Source organism: Panthera uncia, chromosome D1 (assembly GCF_023721935.1).
Source record: "Panthera uncia isolate 11264 chromosome D1, Puncia_PCG_1.0, whole genome shotgun sequence".
In the NCBI taxonomy this organism is placed as follows: Eukaryota; Metazoa; Chordata; class Mammalia; order Carnivora; family Felidae; genus Panthera; species Panthera uncia.
In genome coordinates this window covers 6,990,702-7,000,618 of record NC_064808.1, presented here as the reverse complement: position 1 = coordinate 7,000,618, position 9,917 = coordinate 6,990,702, and the positions used below count along the sequence as shown (strand labels likewise).

The window sequence follows — 9,917 nt, the reverse complement described above, 5'->3', positions numbered from 1 at the left end:
AGACCGGGGACCTAACTGGACCAGACTCTGCCATCCCCCGGGGGCTAGAGAGAGGGTGGGCTATGAGCTCGTATGATGCCCACCCTCTCCTTGTCCGAGTGGCCGAGACCAACACCCCCGACCTAGCTGTAGTCCTGAGCACATCAAGAAGCCCGGCTGTAGCTACAGGATAATTCATGGTTTCCAACTGGAATTTCTGTTTTGTCATCTTTCTACATTCCTTTTTTTTTTTTTTTTTTTAAATAAATATTTTATTGTTGGGTCATCCTTTTTCCTCTGGCGCTGTGCTTGGGGCCATGCTGACGCTCGGTCTCTTCATCACCAGCCAAGGACAGGGACTTTCCTGAGAGAGACAAGAGTTGGTGAGGGAAAGGGAGACCTCAGTCAGCCTGGGGCTGGGAGCTGGCAAAGAGGAGAGGGCAGAGGAAGGGCGTAGGGTGGTGGTTCTCACGGGTAGGGCGTAGCTGCAGGGCCTCCTTGAAGTACTTGGGAAGCAGGAAGCCATCAGCGTTCCCCGGAGTCAGGATCACTCCGTTGGCAGAGCGGAAGAAGGGGACCCCGTCTGCAGACAAGGCCGGAGATGTGACTCATGCCTTCTCTGAAACCCTAGGGCAGTCCCTGCTGTGTCAAGACTCACCTGCCAGGGCCAGGGGCCCATCGATGAACACGGCCACTTCGCAATTTGGCCGAATGCCTGTGGAGACAACTGGAGCTGGGACCTGGGGCGCTCGGGGTGGCAGTCTCCAAACTTGGGCAGGCTCAGTGGGAGGTCCCGGGCTTGGTACGGGGAAGGGGCTACTGCACCATGCAGAGTATATAGTGGCCTCAGACAAGAGGAGCTATGCCTGGAGGTAGCTTGATCCTTGGGAGAGGGACCTGATGGGAGAAAGTGGGTGGGAGTAGCTGGGGAGGGGCACTGACCACTGATGACACCGGGGTCCCCAGGCAGTCCTGGGGCCAGGTGGATATGTGTCCTTCCCCGGCAGGACAGGCCCTTGAGCAGGATGGAAGGCCAGTGCCGCCAGAATGTGCCATGGACGAGCGTCAGGGGCAGGGCCTGGGGGGTCTCCAGGGGCATCAGCTCCAACTCAGGTACCTGGGACGAGTCGGGGAATAGACAGCAGTGAGACCCCCTCACAGGCAGGGGTCCCACCTGGCTCTCCCACGTGTCCCCTTAAGCCCCCACCTGCAGGGAGTGACCCTGATTGGCCCGGATGAGAGGGCCAGTGCTGGGGTCCCCTGGCTGCAGGGCGAACCGCTGCTTCTGGTTCGTGTCCACCACGCGCCGAACATCCTCAGCTGAGAAGCCGCAGAACTGGGGCAGCTGGAGGAGGGCATCCAGGGGCACGAAGCCATCTGCAGACAGGCAGGGTGCTCAGGCCTGGGTCAAAGTTAAGAGGGGGAACTCCAGGCAACCAGAACAGAGCCTGGGCCTGGGGGGGGGGTGTCACAGGGGCTCATCCGTGTGACCTTCTGGCGCAGATAGGGAAACTGAGGCCCAGCAAGCAAGATTTGCCCAAGGTCACACTGTGTCCGCCACGGCTCCCGGGGGAAAAGGAGCCGCCGCGCTCCAGGCTCACGGGTCTGCCCCGCAAAGCGGGCCTGAGGAGGGGGCCGGGCATTCAGGCTAACGGGGCGGAAGCTTCTGAGCAGGCCAAGACAGAGCTGGGAGGAGGAAGACAGAGACTAGCAGGCTCACCAACTCCGGTGGTGGCCGAGTAGCCGAACCTGAGGGCCCCGGAGCAGGGAGCGGCCAATGAGAAGCCGAGGAAGAAGGGGGCAGGCGCTTCCGCTTCAGGCCAAGGGGCGGCCCTTTCTGGGCCTCAGTTTCCTCCACTTACATGGGAATGGGATCTGCCTCATGGAGGGTCACAAAGATAAAGTGACCCTCTTTAGCATAGTACCCTTCCCAGAGTGGGTACTCAATAAACACCAGTTACTTCAATACCCCCCAGTGCCCACTCCTGGGGTAAGTGTTTATTGGGCCACTGCACCACAGGTATCACCAGGCATGGCCTGGACAGAGGGTCCTCTCCCAGTTTGCTCCAGACATGATATTGGGCTCTGGGCCTCGGGGTTCCCTGAAAATGGAGAGGATGTGCCCTCTGTACCGTCCCCATAGGGCCATGGGGTAGGACAGCCACAGATAGGCTCATACTGCTCCCTCCCTCCAACCACTCCTCACCCCAGTCTTTAAGACTCTCACTTACCAGCCCTCATGGGAAGCCCCAGCTTCAGGGCCCCGTGACGCAGAGCGTAGGACAAAGCCTTGGACAGTTGCACATCTCGGTCCTGTAAGAGCCCAGAGGTGGCCCCTGGTCCCTGTAGTGCTCCTGCCCTGCTGCCCACCCTGAACTCTGAGTGACCCGCTGCGGAGGGAGACCAGAGGGAGAGGAATCCCTGTGCTCTCTGGGAAGAGTATGACCCATCAGCGCTCACTCCCACCCCCCCACCCCCAGCATATTCCAAGGAGCCAGGGCTGAGTCCTCCTCCTTTACCCTCCCACCAAGAAAGGGGGCGGGGTGGGGTGGTGAGGGTGGAGGGGGCGCACCTGTTCCCGGGGTCTGTGAGCCCTTCTACCCCTGGGTCCTGCGGCTTCCTGCCTCCTTCCTCCAGGGGAGTTCATGGCTAAGACCTGCTGGGTACAGTGATAATGTGGGGACTGTGTTAAGGACCCTTTCATGTCCCCACCCTGCCCAGCAAGTCACAAAGCCTCAGGATGTGAGAGCTGGGACGGGGACATTCAGCTCATTAAATTCACTTCCCACCCCCAACTCCCTCCTGCAAATGGGGAAACTGAGGCCCGGCAAGCAAGATTTGCCCAAGGTCACACTGTGTCCGCCACGGATCCCGGGGGGAAAAGGAGCCGCCGCGCTCCAGGCTCGCGGGTCTGCCCCGCAAAGCGGGCCTGAGGAGGGGGCCGGGCGTTCAGGCTAACGGGGCGGAAGCTTCTGAGCAGGCCAAGACAGAGCTGGGAGGAGGAAGACAGAGACTAGCAGGCTCACCAACTCCGGTGGTGGCCGAGCTGCCGACCCCGAGGGCCCCGGGCGCAGGGAGCGGCCAATGAGAAGCCGAGGAAGAAGGGGGCGGGCACTTCCGCTTCAGGCGAAGGGGAGGAGCCTGCGGGCCGCGTCGGCCGGTGAGTGCCGGCTGGACGTTTGAGCTTCCGGACCTCGGAAGGGGTCCCGGCGCATCAGAGGTTGAAGGCAGGATCCTGGGTTTGGGAGAAATGGGCATAAAGGGGTGGCTGGACCCAGGACCTCGGGGTGGTTGTGATGCGCGTGAGTCCCAGGGATGTCTGGCTGCAGGGACCTCCGGGCTCTTAGGATAAGACACTTTACTGCCCAGGGAGTGGTCAAGGGGGTACAGAAGGGCTGGGGGTACACCTCGGGAGGTCTGTGGCAGAGGGGGCCAGCTGCCGGGGCCAAGGGTCTCTGTGGGGCTCTCAGGGTGACAAGCCCGGCTGTGTCCTCCCCCCAGAGCTGCCCCGTCCAGACTATGGACCCTGAAGTGTCCCTGCTGCTGCAGTGCCCCCCAGGTGGGCTGCCGGAGGAGCAGGTGCAGGCTGAGCTGAGCCCAGACTATGACCGTCGCCCACTACCAGGAGGGGACAAGGCCATCGCTGCCATCTGGGAGAGCCGGCTGCAGGCTCAGCCCTGGCTCTTTGACGCCCCCAAGTTCCGCCTGCACTCAGCCATCCTGGCACCCACTGGCTCACAGGGACCACAGCTGCTCCTGCGCCTGGGTCTTACTTCCTACCGAGACTTCCTGGGCACCAACTGGGCCAGCTCAGCTGCCTGGCTGCGACAGCAGGGGGCCACTGACAGGGGTGACAAGCAGGCCTACCTGGCAGACCCGCTGGGGGTTGGTGCCACACTGGCCACTGCAGATAACTTCCTGGTCTTCCTGCGTCGCTCTCGGCAGGTGGCCGAGGCACCTGGACTGGTGGACGTGCCTGGTGGGCACGCTGAGCCTCAGGTGAGATGCCAGCCTGGGTGCAAAGGCACAAAGACTCAGTTCACCTTTGTTTTCTTCATCCCTTAAAGGGGGGATTGGCCTAGTGCTTCTCTGAAAGTCTGCTCAGGGCAGCACCTCAGCCTCCCCACTGACCCTTATCCCAGGCCTGTGGGAAGCTAGGGAATGATGGGGAGGGGTGGGGGTTGGGGGGCAGAGGACCTAGCTGGATTTCTGGTTTTCCATCTGGAAAAGGTGGGCCCGAGTCGGGGGGGTCACCAAGACTCAACTCTGTGCCTAACCAGGCCCTCAGGGCCAGCAAATATGTGGGGAGGCAGGCTGGGAAGAGATGGGGATAGGGGCTGAGCCTGACCTCTCCCAGGCCCTGTGCCCTGGTGACAGCCCCCTGCACAAAGACCTCCCTGGGGAGCTGGTGGTACATGAACTCTTCTCCAGTGTTCTCCAGGAGATCTGTGATGAGGTGAGTGAGGAGGGGTGGCCCCGGCAGGTGGGCAAGAAGGGAGGGGGTAGAACATACCAGAATTCCACAGGTGTGGGCTGGCGGGAGGGTCTGCAGGCATCTGGCATTGAGGAAAGAGCTTGGCTTTGCAGCTAGACACAAGTGGAGTGGAATTCTAGCCCTCGTTTCTGCGTGCCTCGAGCTCTTCCCCTTTACAAGGAGAACAACGATAAATGTCTTGCCTATTTCCACCCACCACCCCGTTTGTTGAAGAGAGGAGTAAATGAGAGTCCCGGTCACAACGAACTTGCCTTGGGTGGCCTTGAGCGGTTGGTTGTTCAATATCTCAGGTTCTGCTTTCCCATCTGTAACATGAACATGCCCGGCCTCTGACATTCTGTGATTCTGGGCACTTGAACTGCAAGCTGTAAAATGCTGTACAAGGGTAACGTTCTCCCTTGAGAGGGGCAGGGATGGGGACACTGGGCACTGACTGGTGGACCCCCTGCCCCAGGTGAATGTGCCGCTGCACACCCTGAGCCAGCCACGGCTATTGGGCATTGCCCGCAATGAGACCAGTGCCGGCCGTGCCAGTGCCGAGTTCTACGTCCAGTGAGTGAGCTCTGGGGTGCAGGGTCCTGGGTCCTGGGGTAGGTGGGCGGCTGAGGGGAATGGCTGAGGCAGCTGGGGTTCCACAAGGACCCGCCAGGGTCTGGGCACTCCCCAAGCCACTCTCATGTCCTTGTGCAGGTGCAGCCTGACTTCTGAGCAGGTGAAGAAACACTACGTAAGTGGGGGAGCTGAGGCCCACGAATCTACAGGAATCATCTTTGTGGAAACACAGGTGTGAAGGAGCAAGATGTATCTTGCTTGGACAAGCTGCCGGTGTTGGGGCTTGTGTAGGCCTGGTGATCCATGGCTGTCTCCCCCGGGGGCTGGGTCAGATGAAGCCGCCAAATCTTAGAGCTTTCCTCCAGGGCCACAAGACTTCACTGGGGATGCCCTCAGCCCAAGAGAGGTCCAGGAACCTCTTCAGCCTCCTTAACGTGTCTCCCTAGGGACGGTGAAGTGCAGTGGGTTCTGAGGCTCAGGAACACTGGGCACGGCCCCTGCAAGAGACCGGAGGGCTGGACGTAAGGGGCGTCTTACTTTCTCCCCACAGAGCCTGCGGAGGTTGCAGGAGACCGAAATGTGGGCTGAGCTCTGCCCCTCGGCCAAAGGCGCTATTTTCCTCTACAACCAGGTCCAGGAAGTCCCACCTGAGTCGCCCTAGTCCCCAGCCCTATCACAACTTGAAAGACAATAAAGGACTTTATTCTTGGATCCCATCGGCATCTACTGTTTTCATGAGACAGGGAAGGGGCACTGGGAGAGATCTGGGTGTGCGAGAGAGACGGGGCGAGTGTCCTGGGGGGGAAAACAAAAACAAAGAAACCCAGCCTCAGTTTTTGCCGTCTGCAAACTGCGATGAGGGCCGTGCCTCCTTGCCCAGGCTGTGGTGAGGGTCCGGGTCTGCTATAGCTGCTTTATAAAGGACACCTCGCTGCAGAGCAGAGTAACAGGTATGTTCCCGGGACGAAGCCACAAAAGCGGGGCGGACAGCCTCACTGAGGACCGCAACGCCGGCGTCTTTCCGCGGGTTCGCGGGCCTCGACCGCGTTGGGTGGGCCCGAGGCGCCAAAGGCCAATGGGCGTGCGGGGGTGGGGCCTTCCGAAGCAGTCCGGGCCTTCCGGCTTGGTGGGCGTGGCCCGGGTGTCTAGGCCAATGAGAACGTGGAGGTGGAGCCTGAATAGGCGCAGAGACGGCCGTGGCCGCGAAATCCGTGAGCGCAGCGGAGGCGGGGCTTGGCGTGGCCCCTCCTTCACCTCCTCCCGCCAGGGTGGTGGGGAGAGGGTCTCCGCGTCCGGGACTGGTTGTCCCGGACGCCGAGACCAGTGTGGAGGAGGGCCCAGGACGCGCGGGTCAGAAGCAGGGACAGATTCAGGACACTGGGGTCTGGTCCCGAGTAAAGGAGGCCCCACTGCCCCTGGGTCTCCCAAGCCTGCTTCAGTTTGCCTTCGCAAGTAAACGGGGCTGGACCCTCCACTTTGGCCCCGGAGTACTTGACGTCTGGTCCCATCCTGGTCTCAATGCACTGCTCTTTGTGGCCTCGTTTCACCAGCCGTCTGCCTGTCGCCATGCTGTCCCTGTGCCTGTGCCGGTTATGGCCCCGCAGCCCTCCCACCCGGCTCTTCTCAGCGGCCACCGGGCAGCGGTGAGTCGGGGGCCGGGGGGCATGGCCCCCGTCACCCAGTGGGTTGAGGAAGGCCTGCCCAGTTCTAGGCTTGGACCTGGGTACTACGATAGTTGTGATCTCTCTACTTGCTGTCAGGTGCTGTACGGGCTTGTTTCAGGTAACTTTCACCTTCACTACTGAGGACACAAGATCAAAGATTAAGGGACAATCCCTCAGATCATACAGCGAGTTAAGTGGCAAAAAGTGGAATTTGAGTCCCAGCCAGGCTCAGTGCTCTTTTCACAACTCTAGTGGTCAAGCATCACTGGGCATAACTCACTTGGGGGCTTGGGGGCGGGGATGGGGGGGGTTTACAAAAATACAGATTTCTGGGCCCTGTTCTGGGGATTCTGATCTGCAGGAATTAAGTGGAGGCTGAGGGATCTGTTTTTGTTTTTTTTTTTTAATATATTGTTTTTAACAGTTTATTCCCCTTTTGAGAGTCAGAGTGCAAGCAGAGCAGGGGCAGAGAGAGAGGGAGACACAGAATCCGAAACAGGCTCCAGGCTCTGAGCTGTCAGCACAGAGCCCGACGCAGGGCTCGAACTCACGAACCATGAGATCATGACCTGAGCCGAAGTCGGACGCTCAACTGACAAAGCCATCCAGGCGCCCCTGGACTCTGTTTTTTTTAAACAGGCTTTCTGGGTGGTTCTGAGCCAAGGGATCTGAGGGCTACCCTATGAGATGTTCTGATCTGCACCATGCCTGAAGTGTTCAAAAAGGGAGGGATGATTTGGAGATAGATCTCCCTTGGCAGCAGCCTCAGCTTTCTCACCTCCTGGTTACTGACTTGAAGAGTGTGGCCCAATAGGGCTGAGAGGCAGAGGAGAGGAATATTCTCTGTGTTTCCATAGCCCCTGCAGTTTTTGGCCTATCTCCACAGGTCTGGCCCCAGGAACTACTATGAACTGTTAGGGGTGCATCCTAGTGCCAGCACTGAAGAAGTTAAACGAGCTTTCTTCTCCAAGTCCAAAGAGGTACCAGTGGCCCTAGGTGGGGAGGAGGGGGTGTAAGTCTGAGCCAGATAGGGTACACTTCACATTCCCAGGAATGGTGCTGAGTGGCTCACTCTGGATGGTGCCACATTCCCTTGGCATGTATAGAGAGCGAGAGATGCCCCAAGGGCAGAGGTTAGGCCCGTTGGGAGGAAAGGTTGGGGGTAGGAGCCAGGGGTTGTGTGTGATGGGCTGGGCTTGTTTCTTTTGACCTGCCTGCTCTAGAGAAAGCTTGGACCAGGGCATATTGCTAGAGCCAGGCAGCTGGGGGGGAGGGCTTGAACAAGGGGAGGGGGCAGGAGTCTGTGCTTCCTGACTCTCTGGCCTTCTGGACGGGTGGGCAGCCCTGAGAGTGAGGGTTACTGTCCAGGCAGGGCCTCTGGGAATGATCTGAGCCTTTGTGGGTGGACATGGTGGGGACGGGTTCTGTGAATGGACGTGGAAAAAGACCGGAAGGGAGTCCTGCCCCACCCCAGCTGCACCCTGACCGGGACCCCGGGAACCCGGCCCTGCATAGCCGCTTTGTGGAGCTGAGCGAAGCATACCGAGTGCTCAGCAGGGAGGAGAGCCGCCTCAGCTATGATCGCCAGCTCTGCTCAGCCACTTCTCCAAAGTCTCCAGGAAGAACAGCCCGTCCTGGGTCTGCTCAAGCACACAGGTACAGTCGTCCTGCCCCTGGCCTCGTCCCCCACCCCCCGCCCCCCCGTCTCCCAGGGAGCCTCATCCCCACCTTGTCCTTTCTTCTCCCTCCCAGCAGCTCCTGGGAATCCCCCAATGCCCAATACTGGGCCCAGTTTCACAGTGTGAGGCCTCAGCGACCGGAGTCGAGGCAGCAGCAGCACAAACACAACCAGCGGGTGCTGGGGTACTGCCTCCTGATCATGTTGGCGGGCATGGGCCTGCACTATGCTGCTTTCAGGTGCATCCCTGCCTTCTCCCTGGGGTGATGGGCAGAGGGCGGAGGGCCGGGGAAGCCCAGTGTGGTCAGCCATGCAAGCCCCCCATCCCCGTGGCCTGCACTTCTGTGCCTCTCCAGCTAAGAATTGCCCGAGACAGGTCTCCGGGGCCTCTCCTTACTTGGCAAAGGCAGCTCTACGCTCACTGAAGGCGAACGTTGTCATTTTCAGAGTTTTGTGATTTGAATGTAAATCTTTGATGCCGGCTGCCAGGGTGTGCTGGGGCCAACCAAAATCGTGCACCCGAAGGAAATGCATTGGAACTGGGCCTCACCAGCCACTGTCCTCCCTTGTGTGGCAATCGGCTGTCTCCCTGCCACTTTTATGCATGGCACGGACACTGAGGTTCTACGACCAAGATACCTAAAGGCTGGTGCCCACTGCCTAGTTCAGTGATGGGAGTTAGGTATAATGCTCTTTCTAGTCTCCTGTGAGGAACACCCTGGTGTTTGGAGCTGCTGTCACCACCTTCAACAGGACAGCCAGGGACCTGGGTCACCAGTGGTCCCTGGATAAGCCCCGGCCCTTCGGTGCCCCTCTCCCCGCCTAGCACAGGCAGTTAGGCAGAGGTCCTCACAGATGGAAAACTTTGAGACCCTAGAGTGGCGTGGCGGGTGTGGGGGTGGGGTGGATCTGGGTGTGGGGGTGGGGTGGATCTCGGGGACAGCAGGGATTGGGAAACCCAGGGTTAATTGCAACCCCCTTGCAGGAAGCTGGAGCAGATCCACCGCAGCTTCATGGATGAAAAGGATCGGATCATCACAGCCATCTACAATGACACACGGGCCCGGGCCCGGGCCAGGTCCGTCCCTGCTCTGTCCTGCCTTCTCTTTACTGTCCTGCCCTCACCCTCCGGGATCCTCTGTCGTGACCACCCAGGTGCTCTCTCCCGCAGGGCCAACAGAGCCAAGCTCCAGGAGCGAGTGCAGAGGCAGCAGCTGCAGCCCCGACCTGGAGGCCCAGAGATCCCAGAGATCGTGCCTCCGGGCACAGGCCCCGGCCCCGGAGCGGCCCGCTAGGACGGGGCCTGCTCTGTGTTGTTACCTCCTTGCTATCCCGAGGGACTCCCACTCCCCAAAACGCGTGCAATAAAATGATTCTCAAAGCTCATGTCCAGCTCCTTGCTTCAGGCCCAGCGCCCCCATCCCGGGCCTCGCCGGCGGGGAGGGGGGGAAGGAGGGGTGGACAGCACCCCGCCCTCCGGGTCCTGGCGGCTGCGACCCGGGAGCCCGGCCCCCTGGGCGGCGCGTCCCCTTTCCCCTGCTGTGGCGGG

General features: G+C 60.3%; 3 protein-coding genes across 11 annotated transcripts; 2 read left to right on the top strand and 1 right to left on the bottom strand.

Moving 5' to 3' along the window:
* Positions 1 to 67: 67 nt before the first annotated feature.
* Positions 68 to 3,068, bottom strand: TRPT1 (tRNA phosphotransferase 1). Of its 3 annotated transcripts, none has more exons than XM_049643893.1 (8): positions 3,006 to 3,068; positions 2,552 to 2,638; positions 2,211 to 2,292; positions 1,187 to 1,356; positions 922 to 1,096; positions 638 to 694; positions 452 to 562; positions 68 to 343 (listed from the first exon to the last, which is right to left on the bottom strand). In XM_049643893.1, the coding sequence occupies exons 2-8, from the start codon at positions 2,624 to 2,626 to the stop codon at positions 252 to 254; spliced, it is 762 nt and encodes a 253-aa protein (XP_049499850.1). In that variant the 5' UTR covers positions 2,627 to 2,638; positions 3,006 to 3,068; the 3' UTR covers positions 68 to 251. The 3 variants fall into 3 exon arrangements, with proteins under 3 accessions (XP_049499850.1, XP_049499858.1, XP_049499841.1); XM_049643901.1 differs by having other exon boundaries at positions 2,552 to 2,635; positions 3,006 to 3,059; XM_049643884.1 differs by lacking the exon at positions 3,006 to 3,068 and having other exon boundaries at positions 2,552 to 2,996.
* Positions 3,069 to 3,116: 48 nt separating this feature from the next.
* NUDT22 (nudix hydrolase 22) lies at positions 3,117 to 5,742 on the top strand. Of its 7 annotated transcripts, none has more exons than XM_049643849.1 (6): positions 3,117 to 3,139; positions 3,481 to 3,978; positions 4,337 to 4,435; positions 4,929 to 5,026; positions 5,165 to 5,258; positions 5,577 to 5,742. In XM_049643849.1, the coding sequence occupies exons 2-6, from the start codon at positions 3,499 to 3,501 to the stop codon at positions 5,685 to 5,687; spliced, it is 882 nt and encodes a 293-aa protein (XP_049499806.1). In that variant the 5' UTR covers positions 3,117 to 3,139; positions 3,481 to 3,498; the 3' UTR covers positions 5,688 to 5,742. The 7 variants fall into 7 exon arrangements, with proteins under 7 accessions (XP_049499806.1, XP_049499798.1, XP_049499789.1 ...); XM_049643841.1 differs by having other exon boundaries at positions 3,119 to 3,199; XM_049643832.1 differs by having other exon boundaries at positions 3,120 to 3,206.
* A 482-nt stretch (positions 5,743 to 6,224) lies between these two features.
* DNAJC4 (DnaJ heat shock protein family (Hsp40) member C4) lies at positions 6,225 to 9,754 on the top strand. Its single transcript, XM_049643993.1, has 5 exons — positions 6,225 to 6,669; positions 7,577 to 7,670; positions 8,165 to 8,346; positions 8,446 to 8,607; positions 9,354 to 9,754. The coding sequence occupies exons 1-5, from the start codon at positions 6,545 to 6,547 to the stop codon at positions 9,661 to 9,663; spliced, it is 873 nt and encodes a 290-aa protein (XP_049499950.1). The 5' UTR covers positions 6,225 to 6,544; the 3' UTR covers positions 9,664 to 9,754.
* Positions 9,755 to 9,917: the final 163 nt, after the last annotated feature.